At 42.8% G+C, this 21,234-nt stretch overlaps 1 protein-coding gene across 1 annotated transcript; it reads left to right on the forward strand.

Moving 5' to 3' along the window:
- The first annotated feature begins 2,237 nt into the window (after positions 1 to 2,237).
- Positions 2,238 to 17,985, forward strand: LOC146758253 (kinesin-like protein KIF20B). Its single transcript, XM_085517291.1, has 4 exons — positions 2,238 to 2,689; positions 3,128 to 3,208; positions 3,960 to 4,086; positions 17,903 to 17,985. The coding sequence occupies exons 1-4, from the start codon at positions 2,444 to 2,446 to the stop codon at positions 17,983 to 17,985; spliced, it is 537 nt and encodes a 178-aa protein (XP_085373417.1). The 5' UTR covers positions 2,238 to 2,443.
- The last annotated feature ends 3,249 nt before the right edge of the window (positions 17,986 to 21,234 follow it).

A 21,234-nucleotide genomic window follows, 5' to 3' on the forward strand; every position in this document is an offset into this window, starting at 1 on the left:
GCTTGTGTGTGTTAATTCCTTTTGCCAATCCCACAACTCAGCAGTTTTTACTGTTTATTAGGATAATGCAACTGTGATAGAAGAGTTAAGAAAAGAACTGGCTGACAAAGATGACTTTATAAAGGAATTAAAACAACGCATTAACCACAGTAGCCCTCAGTGTTTGCCAGAAATACCTTTACTTGAAGAAAGACAAAGTAGAAGGAATGACTCTGTAAATGAAAAGGTACGATTATATTTATAGAAAGTAAGTACTTAACATCTTGTTAACCCCTTTTTGTTCTTCTGTTTTCCTAGGAGATACTGGAGCTAGAATCATTTTTCTTAGCATATAGTCCTTTAACTACATATTCAGTGATGAGTACTTGTTGGTTCTTTTTGTCTTCCACTCAAACATGAGCTCTCATCTTCTCAAAACTATTTTATTTACTAGGACACCATCTCTCTGTGTACATTATGGAACTTTTCCATGCAGTTTTCCATGTATTCGTATGTGGATGGTGAAGATTAGGCAGAGGTTTAGCCTTTGGTGTTCTAACATAGCAGCTGTGAGCGTGCAGAATATGGGGGGAATGGATAACAAAACGACCAGCGTTACAGATTTTGTCCCTGAATAATGTCTCGCTTTCTCTCTTTTGGAGGCAGAATACTGCCTGAGACTGTTAGTGAGACCCAGTAGGGTGTATCTGAAGATCACACAATGAATAGATGTTACTACCTTCCCACACTTGTGCTGTGTATCAGCTTACGTGTTCATGTGGCGTCTGAGCTTGAGGTTTTACACTGTAACTTTAGAAAACTCGAGATATTTTGGAGGTCTAATGCATAGCCTAATCTTTACTCCTTTTAAATATTTACAGCCTAGGAAACAACAAAGCAAAACTAAAACTGGAGAAAGTATTCCATTAAGATGCAAAGCTGAAGACAATTATTTGTCACATTGATGTACTAGGAGCCTCACTTCATTAAATGAATCTGAGGTTAGTATGAAACTTCAGATCTGAAAATGTTGTGATTGTATTGCTTTTGATAAGGAATGAGTAGGAAAAGATCTCATGTTCTCTAAACAATTCCCAAGTTTTAATTTATTTATCCCTTTCAAGGTGATCAGATCACTTGTTTTTATAGCCTTTGATAGGAATAAAAGCTGTTGAAACAATTGTGTGATGAATTTTTGTCAGGTGCTGTTGAAAACTCTCCTCATGTTAATGCTTATGAAGTGGCTCATGATTAGATAAGTTACTTGGAAAAAATTCATGGAGCCACTGAAACGGGCACAGCAAATTGAACTTATTTTCTTCCTCTGCAGGATTTCTGGATATTGTTTTGTTAGCAGATGATGTTAATCATTCCTATATAAGTTTTTAATTGCTAACTTTCATAAAATAGCAGTTACATATATTTTAAAAACAAAGTATTTATTAACCAACTTAATTCTTGGAAATACAGTGGGTGGTGATACTCCATTCAGATTCTTAGCAGAGCCTGATAAAGTGGCTCTGACTACTTTTTGTCTTTCTACAATCTTTGGTAACTTTTTGAGAGGAAGAAGACTCCCCTCAGAGGGTCGGAACAGTGTAAGTAGTAAAAGCTGCTAGTCTGTGTTTGGGACACTGGAGTTTGCTAGTTACTAGCAGCAGTAGAAGCAGCCATCTACCATTTTCTGATGTCCCCAGCAGCCTGTCTTCCATGTGTTCAACCAGCATCTGAACTCATTTTTGATATGCTAGCTGAATTCCTGCCATAGAGAAGGAGGAGTCCAGGTGATCTCAGTTCTGACTTTGTTGTTCCTGTTGAGAAAAACAGGATTGGGTGGATTGTGGACAGTAAGTGCTGCTGGGGAAATGCATACTGACATTTCCCTGTCACTTAGCTGTGCATTTGCTGCCATTTGACCATGAGCAGGTACATGATAGCCTTCAGCTTAAGTACGGTGTCATTGCTTGAATGTCTGAATTCTCTCCAGGGAAAAGATAGCAATGGAGTTCTTTAATGACTTGTACTGGGCTTGCACCTTGCCAGCTGGACCTTACTTATGTAAATAACATCTCTAGTGTAGAAGAGGAAGGGCAAATTCCCTAAGATTAAGCTGGAAGTTAATCGAACACTTGAATCAAATGCTCCTGTTCCTGCCCAGTTCTGACACAGCAGAGTTGAGATGAAGAAACTCGTGTCAGTTCTACCACCATTCTCTATTAAAAAAAAGTGTAGTTGTCTGTGCCCTTGAGAAAAAATGACTTGTAAAGTATCAGGCTCAGTTTAACATGGAGAACTTTTTTTGTGATCATAGATTGGAAATAATTTTAAATGTAACAAGTTCTAGGAAAGAGGGGTAAAACTCTGCTGTAACTGAAATAGACTCCTTCTGTTACAAGTGTTCTTACAGCAGGAAAATTGAATGCTTACATATCCTTTTCCAGATGCTTTATAGCTTTTTAATCTCATGGCTACCTTAACACTTGCACTTAAAATTCTTCTGTGCTATCAGGAGCATTTGGGAACTGTCCTCGACTCTTCTGGAGTGTCCACAGAAAATGGCAAAACTAGTCGGTTCCCAAAACCGGAGCTGGAAATCCCACTGACACCTCTGCAACCTGATAAGATGGAGATAAAGCAGCACGGCAGCATGATACCTTTAGGAGTGAAAATGCCTAAGGCAAAAAAGAAAAGAAGTGATGACATGGATGAGGTATGACCTAGACCCAACAGAAAACAAAATATCTGGTGCCTTTTTACCATTCTCATTCAAGCATTAAAAAAATGCTATTTCTACCTCAGTAAAGTAGTTGAAGAATTTAATCAATGAACTGCTTTAATGAACAAAACTAATAGCCAAGCTCAGTGATAATGGTTTAAGAGAAGGGAAATTCTCTTAACTCCATTGTGTATTTTCTTTGAAACCTGTAGACATAAATCAGCTTTTTAGACATCATGAGATGTCTAATACTGATATCTTAATGTCCTGTTTTTATAATTGAATGCTTATGTATTATTTGATTTACAGTGGAATAGTTACCACTAGCAAATACTTCCCTACTATTAGCAAAAGTGTTTAAAGTGTTCACTTTTGTGACATCAATTGTTCTTTCCAAAAGAATCATGGCTGAAACTTGTCTTATTTTCCCAGGATTTGGTGAAAAGTGAGAACACGAAAAATACAAAATCTGTCATGGCTTTTAATTCACCCTCTGCAAGTGACGAGAAAATGGTTGGTTTTTGTTCTAGTTTTGAAGCTAGCTTGGGACTTCTTGTAATTGTTAATTAATTATTAATTAATTGATCCTGTAACACGAAAGAAGCAGTGTCTTATCCTTATGTGTATACCTGAATGGGAATCTTACATGCTTATGAGCTCTTCCTATTAAATTCCATAAGCTAACCAAAGGGCAAGTCAGTCTGTCCCCAGAGCGTGTAATGGCTGTACTGTGTAATGATTTGGAGGGAAGGATATTGCACACTGAATAGTTGGGAAGAGAAGCTTTAGTGTATTATCGTGTGCTTTTGTAAGTGAAGCCCTTGTATTAAACTAAGGTTCATATCATTAATATGCATGGCAGTTATTAAAAACAGATGTTCACATGTGATAGCAGTATCCTTGGCATGGTCAGAGTATGAGTAGTAGATTTTTCCCATCTGTTGTCTTCTGTTTTGTATGTTTGTTTATTTTATGTAATTAGAACAGCTTATGTAAGAAACAACTCCACAGCTTGGGAGCTACTTTTAAAGAAACTACTGCCTTATTAAGAAACTTTAAGAAACGTATGCCTTGAAATAGCTGAGATTTTGACAACTCCCTAAAGGGTATAAAATTGTCTACATTACTTGCCGTTGTGGTATCATCAGCATAATGAACAGAGGTGTCAGTAGTAAAGCTCAAAATGTCAACTTAAAATAACGTTGAACTAAAATGAAGTTTAAACAATGCTCTTGTTTCACATGTTCACATCTCTGTTGAACAGAAATCCGGAAAAGACTACTTCCTGAGAAAGCGAGTACATGCTTCAAGACTGACTACAAAGAAGGATGAAACACTGCAAAAAGTTGGAGATTTTATTCAAAGCTCTCCTTCTATTATACACTCTAAAGGTTGGTGTAGAATAAGTTTTATTCCATGTTTTCTAGACATTGTAGAATGGCTTGTTTCTGCTGTAGGCTATTAATGTATGTGTTCTTAGAGAACTTGTCTGCCATGTTAAGTTGTCTTGTCCTTTGATTTATGAAGTAAATGCATTTATTCGTCTCTTCAGAGATTCATTATTACATTTGTGAAAACCTACAAGTATACAGAGAAAGTTGGTTCTGTCTTGTGCTTCTGTCAGCACGAAAGTTAGGCCTGTTGTTTAACTCCTGCTGAAGTTTCTGACTTCCAGTGACTTCTGAGCCATGATTGTCTTTCATACTCCATTTTAATGCATGCTTTAATCTGCCGTACCTGAACCTATAAACTGTTTCAGCTATAGAAGCAATAAAGAGCCTCGATGAACAAATACAATTTCTGAGTATTTTCACTTAAATTTTATGTGTCGTTTATTAACCAAGTTTGTTACGAAGCTTTTTTTGCATTCAGTGATTTAAAGACTCACAAATCCAGTAAGTTGATTGGTTTATGTATCAAAACAAATTTCTTCTAGCCAAGAGCTGATGTCAGCAGTAAGTTCTCCTAAATCAAACGAACCTGAAAGTCTTGAAGAAGGAGAGACCAAGCCAAAACGATGCAAAAGGAAGCTGTATTCCACTGTCGTTTCTGGCCCTCTAGATATACCTGCTTCTTCGGTAAGCGATTATACTGTAGTCTTGGCTTAAAATAAACTACTAAGGAGTCCAAACAGACTGGAGGTTTCATCTATTTGCAGGGGGAGGTTGAAAGTACTGAGGTATTTCTTTATTCTAGCAAGTCATTCTTGTTGGTCTTCCTGCTGTTCTGTTTTAGTTTGTCCTCAAAAATCTCTGTGTTTGGCTGACTTACAGTTTACTAAGTAGGTGATGTAGCAATCACGGAGATGTCTTCTAATTTGGAATCATAGATAATTTCAGTGTGTCGGAGTGGGATTATTCTACTACACGCTTTTCTAGAGCACAACTTAGACAGCTTTTTAGGTATGCTTAAACTATGATCTCCTGTCTAAGCCAACTTGCAAAGGATCTGATGTGCCAGTTTCATGACTCTGTCGGCAGCTATTGTGCTAAGAACATTCTTGCTCTGTTGGAACTGCATCTTTTAATTATATTAGAGTCCTTTTTCTGTTCAGCATAGTGATCATTTGCCCATACTGTAATATCCCTCTGAATTTTTTGATGATTTGACGAATGATAGGGGCAGAAACCAAAATGTTATTTTTTTTTTGTTAGAGGATGAAGAAGATGAGAATTTCTTTTCTCACTGTAGTTCTGAGAACATGGAACTGAACCGAGAACTGAAATTCTGGGCAAGTCATACCTACAGGGATTGAGGCTAAAAATGTTTTCTGAACGCTTCATGTTTCACAAAACAAGTATTATAATACTCTTTTGAAAACAAGTATTTCAAAATGAAAGCTGCCTTCAGGCTTTCCTCAGATGTGTGTGCTTTTTTAAGATAAACAGGATTTTGTACATTCTCCATATTTGTTCCTTGTGATTAAGCTGCATTAAAATGATCTCGGTATCCCATAGTTTTCTGAATAAAATATAATAAGCAAATTCCATTCTGAAATCCATTTAGGGGAAGAAATATGATTGCGTGGGTCAAGAAGAGCTTGTCAGTCTTGTGTGAAAAGATGAGTAACTTTTGAAATGTTTTCTTCAGGAATCTGAGGAACAAAAGAAGGAAAGTGATCATCTGATCATCAAGCGACGGCTGAGATCCAGAACAGCTAAAAAACCTTGAAGAAGCATGTTTGTTCCCCTTTCTCAGGACATACTTTTATCGTATTATTAAAACTGGTTGTTAATAAACAGTAACAGTTACTGCGTTGTGTTCTTAAATTTGTATATAGATGTTTGTTGCAGAACGGCGGGAGAAAAGCAGACGACCACACCTGTCATTGACATATGATCAGCGAATCTCATTTATTCCTTGGCTGCGTGTACATTTATAATACGGATAATTAGCTCATACATATTGCAAAAGTGGAGCTCATCATTGGTTCCCAATTACATACTATCCCCGAGTATCTTAACAGCTTGTTGTTATCAACTGAAAGCTACTCCCTTGCTGAGTTCCCAGAACCATGGCTAGTTTCTCACCATCCCAGGGCATCCTGTTGTTCTTGCTGTCCTTGTAGGTGTTATGGCTGCTTGCTTAGCTGCACCGTGTTTACGACCCTTCTCAGCTAACTAGCTGTAAAAAACACTCTCTACATTTCCCCCGTTTTCTTTTAGTCTGAAAAAGGGTTTGATTTAACGATCAATCATATTTAACAAGCAGTTCAGTTCATTTGTTCAATCAGTTCTCATGTAGTTTTATCCTGCTTCGTAGCTGCTGTTCTGTGAACTTCTCATCTGGATCCATGACGGACGCTCCGTAGAATTCTTCTTACAATACTGCCAATAGAATAGCAACACTACTTAAATTAATAACATAACTATTATAACTCAATCAAGGCCTCGATTGACAATACTCTAAAAGTGAAAAAAGAGACAAGTCAAATACAACATAACAACATTACTGTTAAACCCACTAAAAAGAACAAACATGTTTGTACTGCAACCTAAGTTTCTGTAACCTGAAAATAAATCCATGAGGGTCCCATTGTGTTAATCTGTAACTGATCAGGAAAAGTCTTCAATTTTCATATACTCTGATATATTGATTTTAATGACCACTAAAATTTGTACAATAAATGCTTTTAAGATGCTCATAACCATGCTCTACCGACTGAGTTATCCGGGCTAATAATTGATTAATGATCGTGCAATTTTATGAAGTAGCATGTCAAATAGAACCAATTTTAGAGGACAAACGTACTAGAGTATCACTAGGGGAATTATTACTTATTGACCCTTGAGAAACAGCAAGCCATGTTGGTGGTGGATGTGACAGGTAGTGCCAGCAGCGCGTCCCCTGCTTCAAGGTGCACATTTCCTCTCTCACCCATCACAGATTCTCTCCTGCATTCAGGGTCTGAAGGATTTCTTCCAGTTGTACACCACATCCGCATGGCCAGTGCGTGATATAGAGCCCAAGTGGAACACCTGCTTGGAAAACAGAATAAACTATCAAATTTAGTTCTATTAGCGTGCACTTTCCTCTAAAATGATGCATGGTTATGTTTTCAGATCCCAATTAGTTGGATGTAAGAGAGGTATCTATTCTATGATACAGGGTCATCTCTTTGACTAGAATTCCTTTCCAGGTTTTGTCTTTGCAAATTAAGAAAAGCTAATTAATAGGCTAATAATATCGTAACCAAACAGTACTAAAACATTAAAAGAGCTATTCCTGTAGATTCTAGCATTGATTACATCAAATCCTGTTTAATACACATCTGATCTATTACTAAAATAGAAGAAGCACACAACATCCTAGCTAATGCCTTAAATTCTAAATCTTGAGACTGCATTGGTAAAACAGAAAATCACACACTATGTCAAACTATTACTAATATTATCTATAACACAGCAAGTTACAAAGCAATACCACTAAGTAAGAAACACACAATTACAATTACTATAAAGGCTGGATGCTATTTTCTGCCTTCAGATGAGACCGAAGATATCATGCTGGAACCCACATAGGGCCAGTCCCTGTGGAAATACGAGCATATTCACGACCCCAAGTTGTCAGTGGTAGGGGACAGTTCCAAAGTCCTGTGGCCATATTCCAAACATTAACCATAGGCTGTTCCTTTAGCACTGGGGAAGCCTCAAAATGACGATCCACATAAGCTGTATCTCTATGAACACGATTCAAAAAATTCAGCACAAGCAAAACAAGCAAAACCTTGCACAATACTTCTTGTAGTGTGTCTCCCATATTCCCCCTTTTTTGTTTAATAATAAGAATGGATTTCAATGTTTGATAAATGTGCTCAGTGATAGCTTGTCCAGTGGGAGAATGAGCAATGGCTGTAGTATAGAAGCTTCTACAACACAGGCACCAAGGACTATAAAGCACACAGCAGAGGAGAACGTGACCGGGCTCCACTTGTCCAGCAGTCATTGGAAGCAATGAATAAGCTCATGAAGGTCCTCCACAGTTCAGGGCAGTGAGAAGGTGAACCAGAGGAAAGAGAAAAATGAAGACGTCTGAATAAAACTACCTTTAAACCTTAAATAACACTTCTATAACACTTCTACACTCTGGTACTCGGTTTTCAAGGGATTTACATTTAGATAGATATGACAGGTTTGAGCTAAATGTTAACAGCGTGGAAAACTATTGAGTGCAATTACTTAAAGCATCTACAGAACTTAGTATTTAAATAACCACTTTGGTTAGCTAAGCAAAGTAACTTTCATTGCGTTTCAGAGCTTATAATAATTAAAGTTTACAGTAAATCCACAGAATTCAATAGTATTAGCTGGCTACAAATCTTGAAACTGGTGAGTGAAGGTAGTGTGCGATTCTCAGCCTTTCTGCAAGGTGCCAGCCATTGAGAAAGCTGATTAGTCAGTCTATGATTAATTGCCTGCTGTGTATGAGCCAGGGTCAATCTACTCAATTAGGTGAAGGTCTGGTGGAGATCAGAGATGTAAATCAAAACCTACTCCAAGAGCTTCAGCACAAGATGAGGACACAGTCCCTCCTCACCAGGACCCCTCCAGGCTGACCACCTTATGCATGAATGTCCCCCTCTTTCTGCTCCTTCTGAGCTTGCTTTCTTGTGACACTCCCAGACCTCACGAGGCCATGAAGGGGACTCCCTAAAATCCCTCTGCTGCTACCCTGCAGATTTCTGTCAGACCCCAAAGAGCAAACTGCCTTTCCTTTATTTCAGAGGGTGGTGATGTGCTGGCACTGCTGCCCTGAGCTGTGGGTGCTCCATCCCTGCAGGTGCCCAAGGCCACGGATGGGGCCCTGGGCAGCCTGAGCTGGTGGGGAGCAGCCAGCCTAAGGAAGGGGGTTGGAAGTAGATGATCTTTAAGGTCTCTTCCAACCTAAACCATTTATGAGCCTTTGCAAATCAGTCCAGCCCTGTGCCAGGAACCCTTCCAGTTCTGCTGGAGGGGAGGGGATAAAAGCATGTGCAGTACTTAAGCTAAACTCTGGGCTTATACAACAGTGTAGCAACACAGGTTTGTTTATAAGTGGATTTCAGCTGCAATATTCCAATTCCTATCACTTGGAAAAGCATTTATCTGAAAACAACACGTAAATATAAGTACTTTGTAAATAAGATGCTTGGAAAGAATGGGCAGCTTCCACTGTCAGTCCCCAGCTTTTCATTAAGAATTGCTCCTGATCTGTGAACCACAGAGGCAGCAGGGAAGGTTCAGAGGCAGAAAAAACCCAGAGGACACTGAAAATCCCCAAACATGGAGAGCAGAGGGGCAGCACAGCAAGCAAGGCCAGTAGGGAAGCAGTGTGATGGGATAAAAAAGGAACAGATAAGCAAAAGCAACCAGTTTGGGATACTGGCTGCAGGGCTAAGGGAGACAGGTATGCAAACAGCAAGCAACAGCAATCTGAAACCACAATTAAAACAGGCAGATGGGGAAAATATCATGACAGGGTGATGTAAACACCATTTAGATATTGGAAATAATGAGTTAAAAACTTGTGTCAGAGAAGCAGCCAGTCTTCAGATGCACAAAGGAAGGCAATTCTTCAGCAGCCCTGCAGAAGAGAAAAAGCCCACAGAAATGAAAGCCATAATCTTTGAAAAAGAACTGCATAAAAAACAGTGTAGCAGTAAAAGGAAATAGCTGAAAAGCTGGAAGCACTTCCAAGAAAGCACGTACAGGTATTACAGGAAAGCAGCAGGCCACCTGTATCACCAAGTGAAAACACTCCAAATGAACAGCAACAACAAAAGCTGAATTTCACTTTGTTGATGGGGTTACACGGCGGATTAAGATGACTGAGGACAGCAAAGAATAAAGGAAAAAAACTGTCCTTCAGAACTTGAATATCACGTTCAAAGGAGGAAAGTAAAAATAAAAGACCAGGAACTTGTAGCAAGTTAAATGTAGAATCATAAGAGGGCAGAGCAAGAAACAACTGTGGTAAGCAACTTCCTGACGGCATAAAAATTTAATTACAATTCCTTTTCAAGTGCTGCAGAAATAGGACGCCTTCCAGAGAGCTGCTGGGGTCAAAGATGATGAAGGTGCACCAGGAACACTCATGATGACAGGCCTAGAGCAAGGAAGCTGAATGTTGCATCAGTGTTACCTGCAGAGAACCTGAAGGACCCAATTCAGCTATTTTCACTCAGAAAAGGGATCTCAACGACTCTCCGAATAATTCTTTGAAAATAGATCGGTGCCTCAGTAACAAGGCAAATAAAGCAATGTGAAAAGCAGTGAGTGAGTGTACAAAAGCAGTGCTGCTGCTACAAACCCATGCTGCACGTCTTGCTTGTCAATGCAAAGTACAAAATCCAAAAAGGTTTTAACCCAGCTATGCTAAAGCAGTGAGAAGCAGAGGTATGCAATAGCTTCTGCTCAAGACTTTGTCAGATGGAGAAAGAGGTGCCAGTGGAATCAGGGTAATAAAAAAAACCTCACAGCCAAGCTTCTGGTACTGCCTTAACTGGTTTAACTTTCAAAAACACTTTTAATTTTGAAGTTAATCTGAGCACACGCGATTGGCAGCTACAGCTGAAGTTGGGAAATAAACACTTGGTTTGCAGCTTTCACTCAATTGAACAAACAAACTGCTCCAGTAGCTTCACCTGTCAAATGCACCTTCCTGATCACTTGCTTTAAGCTGGCGGGCAGTAGACCCTGCAGAACTGGAACCTGAAAGCTGGTTCGTGCTGCTGATCACCTGGCAACTAACAGCACAGCATGTCGGCCCCATGCTGTGTACACACCTGTAACTACGAGTTGCTGGGTCCTGCAGCTCAACTGCACAGAAGCATTGGGAACACTGCATAACCCAAACACTCACCTAGACTAAGGTAAGGCATTCACTGGAGCCTTATCTTTATTCACGCTCATTTTACTAAGGGGCTTTTAATTCATGCCAAGCAGTGCAGGGAAAGGTTGCTGCTCTCTAATGAGCCCTCTACCAGGCTGCAGTCTCCTCCAGCCCCAGCACAAAGCACAGTGATCTGCAGTTTGCTTGGTTGGGTCACGTTATTCCAGCAGTGATCCAACAGCATCCTATTCCAGTTTCGGTTGCACACGTCATCAATGACTGTGCACATCACCACGGAGGCTGAGAGCTTCTCGGGGGGCTCTGCAGCTTCACTAAGGGCTCTGGGAACCACAGCCCCACTCTGCCCCACAGGCTCTTTTTGCCCTGACAAGGATGGAAATGAGAGAAACCTCAGTACATCTGAGGCAGAAAACAGCCCAGAACGAACTCCAGTCATACTCCACGCACTCGAGTAACTGCTCAAATATGGCTGGTAAGCCAGTCTCCTTTCAGGGCTTAGATTCATGTTCTTCCTTTCCTTTTCCTTTTCCTTTTCCTTTTCCTTTTCCTTTTCCTTTCCTATCCTCTCTTTTATTAACATAGCACATCTCTGGCATCTCTTTAACTTAATGCTCCATTTGTTGGCTGGCTGACAGGTCTCAAAAAAGCACGTCTTTCTCCTGCCAGCGCAATTTTGTTTCATCTTGTTACTTAAGTGATACACCTTCTCCATACTCCTTCTCCCCCTCCTTTTCTGTAAGAAAAGGAAAGAAGTTTGAAAAAAGGAATGACAGCGAGCTGGTTTTTTTAACCTAAACAGGAGCAATTTGCATACAAATCAGATTTTTCAGGTGCCACGGAAGATGTGGGTGCTCTGACAACCTGGAGGAAGGCAGGGTGAGTTTGACACAAACACTGCCAAGTGATGAACTTGCAATTTACAGCTCTTCCCTGGGGCAGAGCGTCTTGGAGAGAGTCTGTTCTACACTGCATTTATTTTCAGTCTCATTGACACTGTAAGACAAAGACCCTGTTTTTTTCTTTTATTTACACTCCCCCTCCAAACCCCTTGCATGCAAGTCCTACAAATGTAGTCGATATGAGCAGGAGCAGTAGGATGTAAACCCAGGTGGGAAGTGGCTTCCTTAGCAAACCTGATGAGAAAATGAGTTACCCAATCAATAAAGTAGCACCACACCATAGAGGGAGAGAGCCCTACGATGCACTAAGCAGCACACAACATTCTTACTGATGCACATGGGGAGCCAGCAGGGCACACCAAGGTGCTGGAGCAGCTGAGGAAGCAGTGGCACTTCAGCTCGAGCTGCTGTAATCTTTTGCGAACTAAGGGCTCCTAGCCCTTAGTTAGGGGTGCCACAGCCCTGCACGCTCAGAGCCCTCGCACAGCACCACAAAGAGGCGAGGGAGCCATTGAGACCAAGCTGGACTAGGTGATCTTTGGTTGGGTTAGACAGATGATCTCACTGGTCTTTTCCAACTGGAGCAGAAATCCTGCCTTTGTCTTCCCATGGCTTCTGCAAAACAGAACGTCCTACCAGAGGAGAGTCTTCAGCAGCTGAGGTAGCAAATAAGCTCCAGCTGCTGTTTACTAACACAACCGTGCACCTGAGCCAGCACTGAGCACAAGTTTCACAAGTACTCACTTCTCTGCTTTCTCCTCCAGCCCTCCCAGCAGGCTGAGATAATTTACCACAACTGTTCTTACAAAAGCGTTACACCCTTTCTAAAATAAAACAGGGCTACGTGACAGATCTAAACCAGCAAATGCATCAGAGCAATTAGCAGTTCTGCTGCTTTTATGGCTCTGATTGGAATTCTGAGCTAAGGCAAAAAACAAGCTCCCCAAGAGAGGAGTGGTGGCTCTGCATACGGGCTCCATCTGCTGGCATGCTGCTCCCCAGCTCCATTTAACATATAGTAAACTGAAACAAAACCTACACAGCCATCAATTACATTTTTCCTGCTCGCAGCCTACGAATTTCAATAAATACGCCATCTGTTCATCTTCTGTGTGGGAAGTTCAGTCATCTTCTTGGCAGCAATATTATTCTAGAGCAATTACCTGTGTCTTTATCACCTATCATTGTGCTTCATCATCTTTTCATCATGTGTAAAAACCAACCACTTTATTACTACAATTTCTGTAGGCAGCCCGGTCCTGTTAGTTACCATGGAGATGATCTGTCAAAAGAAGTCTACATTTTAAGAAGTAAAAGCTGAGAAAATACAAAGAGCCGGGAATGAACTTGTTTCTCAGGTCAGAGTTTAAGCACAACAGGCACAGCTCAGGCAGCAACACAGAGATGCCACCAACAAGCTGCCAGGGGATCCATCAGGCTGCCAATACAGAGGATGAGTCGGTGACTCACCGGCATCACAGCAAGCTCAGAGGTCAGCGGTGCGGCTCTAATCCCTCGGCTGAGCCCCATGATCTGCTCTTAGGAAGGACAGTTTCTTATTACTATAAATCAAAAGATGAACCGGGGGGAGGGAGGGCAGGCAGCAGCAATCTCTCCTCCCTGGTGGTCACGAGCAAGACAGTAAATTTTCCATCAGCCACATGGTAGTTTTACATCCCTTCCCGCAAACAGCTTCACACTCATCTCTTTCTTCCCCAGCTTCTCCCCATTAAGGCTCCGCTTTCTCTCACCCCTCCCACGGATTCCTGTCCAGCTTCTCTGCTCCTTTCCTCAACCTGCATGCACACTGCTCTCCTCTTTCTGTAAAACAAGCACATTTACAAGTGTTTCACCTGTATCTTTCCAAATTCCCATACAATCCTAAAGCAGCTTTCAGCACCAACTATTTATAGGTACCGCTCCCCACTCACCCACATACACCCCCTGACTTCGCATCATGAAATCCTCTTTTCAGATTTCTCCTCCAGCCTTCCAGCTCCCATCCTTCCAAGCTATAATTGCACTCATGTTACTGCAGGGGAAATATTAGCAAGGTACAAAGGACTTGCTGATGCTCTGTATTTCTAGGATGCATCATTAGCAGCCTTCAGCTGAAACACATCGGGCTGCAAGCTGCTTTGGTTCAATTCAGCCTTATCTCTCTGGAATAAATAAGCAATCTCAGAGCTATCTGATTTGTTTAATATCAAGTACACACGCGCTGAGTTTTAATGAGGTGGGCTGTCATTCTGAATCGCTGCAGTGCAGGAGGTGACCACTGATGAGAAGGAAAATTAATTCTCCATCTTCACTACTATCTTCCAAGGCTGAATTATTTCAACCTCACAGATCATAGAAAGATTGTTAGGGAGGGAAAAAGTGTTTTCCAAAAGTTTACTTTAAGAGGTGCAGGCCCTGGGTTTCCTCTCTCCCGCCCCCAGATGCCCCACGCAGCCACACTGTGCCATCAACTCCCATACGGTGATTTACCTTCTACACAACAGGCCCTAGGAGTCTCTTCACTGCTCTTCTGTGGGGTTGGATGCTGCACAGATCAGATGGAGATGGACACATGCCCAAGCTAAGAGCTGCTTTCCAGCATCATGGGCCAACCGAAACCACCACTTGGCAGGTAGGCATGCTGTAGGAATTTCTGCTTCTACTAATCTTTTTTCTTCCAGCCAAGCATTCCAGGCAGGCAGGGTCTGCAAGGAGAGCTGCCCCAATAGGGAATACTGCCAGCCCTGCATAGACTGTGCCTGGACCAGGACACCCCACACACCTCATTGCTGGTGGATGGGACTGGACAGCAAAGTTCTTACTCATCACTTCCACTTCCCCAAACTCCCAGCAGCTTTGCAAAATTGCTGTTTCTGCTTATTCTTTGGTTTGAGCAGATGTTCCCAATCACTGCTGTGCATTCACACTACGATCCTCATTCTCTCAGGCTCTTACAAGGGCACGCAGGAGGGGGAGAAGGGGATGCACCACAGGGTTTGTGGTTGTCCTAGCGTGGCAGAAGGAGAGAACAGCAGGTGGTGATAACCAGGCAGCAAAAAAAAAAGCATGGCCTTCTTCCCAGAGCATCTTGCTGCAGCTCTGCAGTCAGGCCTGTGCTCCTGCTGAGCACCTTGCCTGGAGGGCAGGCTGGGACAACTCCACTCATCCATGTGAAGTGACACCAGCAATGCTGACCTTGTGGTGGGTGAGCCAGCAGCAACCACATGGCTGGGCCACCTAGACTGCTTTAAACCACCACACATTCATTCTACCCAGCATCTCCCCGCAACAAACCACAAACTGGAGCAATGGCAGAGGCACAGGAAGAGGAGATGTGCTAAGAAGAAAGACCTATTTAATCACATAACAAAAAGCATGATTGACTCTTCGTTCAGATCTTTACCCCTAAAAACCTAACAAAGGGCAGTTTTGCATCCCTCATGGCTTTGCAGGTATAAGCAAATCAGCACAGCTAACCAGTCATCCAGAAACCAGGTTGGTTTCCCATCAAGAATCCAGTGCACGCAGCCCTTGGTGAGAAACATGCAGCACTGAGCAGGCAGCCTTCCTGCTCACTGACAGACCTGCTTCATTCATCTGGAGCTCTGCAACAACCGCATCTGTATGCATTAATAAAGCCCATTTTGGCACACTGAGACTTGCTTTGCATTATCACTTTCACAGATGTCAACCATGACTGGGACACCACAGCGCGAGGTGCTACACAGCCACACTAAGAAAGAGCAGGCACAGCAGGGAAGGGGTGGAATACAGATCATGCATCACTTTGCTGGCAAGGAGAGAAAACAGGACCTAATCCTCGAAACACCCATCTGAAGGATTAGGTTAATGAGGAGGTATCATTAACACCTTTCACTCTTTCCTTTAAACTCTGTAGTACTCATAGTGCACACACAAAGCAATCCGTGTTTCAATAATGAAAGCACTGTTAATTATTTCAGTTCACAGCACTCTCCTCTGTTTAGCAGTAGCCTTTTGGTTTTGCAAAATCCCAACAATAAGAGTCCCTGCGGCCTCATCCTGAGCAGAGCTCCCTGGTAGTGCTGGGCAATGCACAGTCAGCACACACAGCTCTGCACAGCTGGGCTAAAGCAGTGGAAGGGACAGACGGAGCTTCCCCTGAGCTTCTGGGGGAAGAAAGGTGGAAAGACCTCAGCAAATCACACCCCCAGCTGTTCTCATGTCATCTGAGGAATGCATGTGCTTTTTCGTTTTGCCATATGTATTACTTGTATCTGCAGGCAGCAGCACACAAATTCTTGACAGAACCATGGAAAAACTACTTCAGGTAATTGCCCGGCCTTGCTACTTACAGATGTCTGATGAACAGAGTAAAGCCTTCTGGGCCATTTGCTCGTGTGGATGAGCTTTAGGAACATCCCACATTGTACGCCCCTCACATAGAATGCAGCATCTGACTTCCAGCAAAACAGACCAGCAATCCACTGGCAGGTGCTGCTACACGGACTCTTGCTCCTCTAACAATGCAATCTAGGATTCTTCATCCCTACAGTGACATTCTCCTTCTGGTTTAAAACCTAAACTCAAGTTGAGATCCTCAGAGAAGAAGCTGCAATAAGCCCAGAGCTCCTCCTTTGTCCTCTTCAAGGAACAGCTACTAATGGCAGCTGCTGTTAGCAAGGAAAGGCAGCATTTTCCTGCTTGACACAAAAACAAAATACAAATAGTTGCAGCACAAGCCACTACTGCATTCCCATTCTCCAGCCTCTCATTCTGCAGCCCTGAAGGAATCAAATTCTCATATGAATTAATCTTGCCAACAAATCATTTTCAGGATAGACACAGAAAAGCCTGTAAGCTTCTCTGCAATGAAACCCTCTCACCTGTGAAGAGTCTTCTATAACTACAGAGCACCTACAGCCAAGAGATGTCAGCTCCATCTGCACCTGGCACTGCTGAGTTGCACAACCCTCCTCTTACCTTTACACTGCAAATCCCACGTGACAGGAGATGTTTGTGTTTGGTAGAATGGAGCTGTGATCATCCTTGCACGAAGCATGAGAAGCAACCCCTCCTCTTGTACTTCTCAGGACTTCTCCATACCCCTCCTAGTGTATGGGAGCACAATGGGGATAAAGAAAGGAGCAATGTAAACACCCACTGAAAGAATAATATAACGAAAGGTGAAGAAATATCTCAGTGCACAAGGAGAGGGCAAAGAAAGGATCAATTTAGGCTGAAAAGGGAGGGAAATGTACAAATATTACTACATATAGAAACAGAAGGATATGATCTCAAAGTTTACTAGATACGATGCAGCAGGAAGATCTGTTAGGAGTGATTTAGATAAGCTCATCTATACACAGAGCAAGGGAATGGACCTGTGGTCCTTCCACCATTACTCTCTACGATTATCTGTGCTCCTAAGATGCCATTGTTCAAGACACCCTCTTGCTGATCAGTACACAAAGCCAGTCAGAATAGGGTTTGGTGCCCATTTCATTCAAGCTAAAGTTTCCTCATAAAACAGCCTCCCATCAGCCTCAGGTTCTAAACAGCCAAATAACAAGAACTACAACAACAACAAAACAGTTGCAAACCAACCACAGCCAAACATCAAAAGTGAGAGTAAATCTGCTAAAGGAAAGTCAGTATTAAAACCCATTAGGTGGAAAAAGACAGACTCTATTAAATTTATTGCTTGATTTCAGGACTTGGGAAAAGCCTCTTCATTTCCTGTACCTCCTGAGTATTTACTATGTCTCCTATGAGCTAAGTCTTCCAGAGTCATTTTAATGTCATGTTCTAAGCACTTCAGCATTGTAAATCATCAATTTTTATCTCCTTCTCCCAATCAATACGAAGATATTTATGCTGAACACATAAAAGCTCTTGACACTATAGAAAAAACAATTATACCCTGCAAGACGTTTGCTTTTGGTCGTTGACATCATGGAATTATCCATTACACTTTGCACATGCCTGCCATTTACAGGAAAGCAGAGTGACCTTGCCAGCCTGCAGTTCACATCTGTGCAGCTCGGGGAAGGAAAGCAGTTGATAACCATCTCTGCTTGAGGACTGCAAATCATGGAAGCTGGGAGAAGCCATGCGAGCAGAAGCAGCTCTTGTCTGCCTTGCTCCTGTGTTCCTCGCAGACGTTCCTTGCTGTCACAGACAGGATGCTGGCTAGACACATCTTTCTTCCGACCACGACAGTTATGCTGCCCTTCACAGCCCTGGGGCAGACCAGAAAACTTCATTTCCTCTCGTTGTCTGCCAGCACTCCAAGGACTTTGCCAGCTTGGCCTTTCTGCCTCTTACCACCCCTACCCAGGAGGTGCACAAAGATTATATTTAAACCACAGGGCAAAGATGCTGAAGCACCTGCAAGCTCCTGCTGTACTAACAATATAGAGCACACCAGGATCCCATGTGGCTTGGCCATCCCTCTCTTGATTAACGCTGCACCCTTCCCGGATGCAGGCAGGGCACTGGGCACAAAAGCACAGCACACCTGAATGGTTCCAACATCTCATGTCACTGCTGAGAGGGTCACGAGAGGTGGCAGACACCAGCCCTTGTATCTTGGCAAAGCTGCAACAGACTTGTCAAGTCTGAGCAGCTTATGTTCATGACTCACCCACCAGTCCCTGTCTTGCACTTTCCTCTTCCAGCAGCAGAAATTCACACCTTTCTAGCAAAGCACTCACCGTCTGCGCTCCCTGGAAAGGACCCACTGCCAAAGGGCCCTGGGAGATGCGGTCTCCCCAGCCCCATAAAGGACTCACTCAGCACCACACCATGTGGCAGCACCAGAGGAACAAGCACGTGAACAGCAGCACACAGCAGAGTGGTGCACCTTCTCCAGCACTGCTCACCCACTTTGCCATTTCACATAGGAGATGGTCCACATTTCCTGTGAGGTTACCACATACCTGCAGCCCAGCAGTGAGGACAGCCTTCACTAACAGCTAAACACAACCACATTTCATTTTAAAACCTCAGCCAGATCTTCCAGGGTAGCAGAGTAATTCCAGCAAAGCTGGGGAGCTGAGATGATTGCATCAGCTCTACCTCAATAAGCCAGGAACACACCTATAAAGGGAGAATTAAAAGCCCAATGGTCATCATTCAAGAGCAAGAATTATGAATGCAGTAATACCAGTATATAAGCTTTAGGGCCCAGAGTCATCCTGTTTAATTCCCTACTGACCCAACTGACAGAGGTATCTGTCATTAGGAGGACAGTTAACTTCTCTCTATAGCTGGTAAATGGAAGTTCTAGGCACAGCGTAAGAAATCTACACATTCACAGCCTGCTTATACTGAATCCTCTGCTGTTTTTGAACTATCACAGGGAGGTTTTTTGTGTGTGTCGGGGTTTCTTTTTTTAATCTTTTGTTATCAAAACAGGCCAAGTTCAGTGCCTAGTGGCAGATCTGCCCCCATTAATGAAGGACCAAATCATCTGGAGGAAAACAGCAAGAAAAGAGCTTAAAAACCTCACAGCCTTGCTTGGACTCTCAAATTGCAGGAAAAAAAAATATATTGATTTTTTTCTTCTGTTCTACCTCGGCTGCTGAACAGCTGGAGCACCAGCAGTCCAAGGAACAGAGTGAGAATGCCAAGCAGACAATGAGGGCAGCAGCGGGAGCAGGGAAGGGGCCTCTCACTTTACAAGGGCTGGCAGAGATGCACAGAGAAGAAATGCTAAAGGCAAGAACTCACAGCGTATCAGCTCAACAGCAGTAAGGCCTTCTGCAATATCTCCTCTTCAAAAGCCAAAGCAGCCCTGAATCACAACAGTACACAATTAAGCTGATTGTTTCTTTAATTTAAATCTATTAAGATAGCACATGCAGATCAGTTTTAAGTGGCAGAGAAATAACAACCTCCATTCACAAGGAAAGTGCGTACACGGAGTTTTATCATCATTCTGTTAATCCACTTTAAAGTCACACCTTAACTAATTAGAAAACAGTGAAATTAATTGGCACAAACATAAATTGTCATTTCTACATAACACCTATGCAACACATCGCTCAGCAGTCAACAGGATTCAGAAAGACTTACTGATAAGTAACATACTTAAGAACAAGTGTTTGAAAAGCAGGGCTGTCCAACAGACAGTATCCATTCACTTGGCCAGCTGAACACACCAACACCACTGCTAGCCCTGAAAAAATGCCCTACAGATCCCAGGGTGCAATGGACCTGGCTGATTTACCTGCTGTGCCCCTACAGAGCTCCATGATCCTGCAGCTGGGCTGCTCCAAGTAACACCTGTGACAGCTCACAGAACCACTGCACAGTCTAGGTTGGAAGGGACCTTAAATATCATTCATTTCCAAGACCTGCCATGGGCAGGGACAACCTGCACCAGAACAGGCTGCCCAGAGCTCCATCCAACACAGCCCTGAGCACAGTCAGGGATGGTTGAAACCAGAGAATGTTCTGTCTTATTTTTCAGCTCTGTAATTTAAAGCCCTGTGTCTTATCTCCTGTTTATGCTTACCTATCAATTCTAATTTGCTCAACCTGACAAGGTGCATCCTAGTTAGAAAACAAACAGATTATTTCAAAAGTATCAAAGAGAAGTGAAAACACTTTGCCCAGGGATGCTCATTTTGTAATTGACATAACACACAAGGCAGTAGCTGTTGGTAATGTCATTAATGGAATGCCCCTAAACAGAAATGATGCACATCAAAGGAGAGTCATCTGTTCTGTAATGCTGAGTTCACTCAGAGATTCTTGCATGCACCCAGAGCAACTGTTTGGGATGATCCTCTTCTTCTGTGCACCTGTGTGAGCAGTGTGCAGGTGCTGCCCAAGGTAGGGGCAGCCCCATGGCACCTCTGGGAGGATGCGAGCACAGCAGCGAGCCTTGCTGATGCTGTACAACAGTAGGTGGTACCGCGTGCACCTCTTCTCTGCTATCAGGGAAAGAGGGTCACGTATGCCAAGCATGCCCTCCATCCTTCTAGATAATTATCTGCACGCTCACACACACACTTCCAAAAAGAACTGCAGGCACCCAAGTATGGCTCCTGCACTAGCTCACAACAAGCAAATGCCCAGAGGACAACCAGCTCCGCAGCCTTCCTGCACTGCCAGACCTGGGCTTTGGTTCACTCTGCAGAAACACAAAAAGTCATAAAGCAAAAGCCCGTGTTAAATGCTCATTAGGTAATTCAGCCAGCTGAACTGAGCAGAAAGGAGCTACCAACCCCTTCTGACAGCTAAAGCAGCCTTGAGCTTGTAGCTCAATATCCTTAAGAGCAGCAGCTTGCCAACCTGAATCACCACCTTATCATTTTGAAA

The sequence above is a fragment of the Coturnix japonica genome, chromosome 16, assembly GCF_054131305.1.
Source record: "Coturnix japonica strain WE chromosome 16, WE-NBRP24, whole genome shotgun sequence".
In the NCBI taxonomy this organism is placed as follows: domain Eukaryota; kingdom Metazoa; phylum Chordata; class Aves; order Galliformes; family Phasianidae; genus Coturnix; species Coturnix japonica.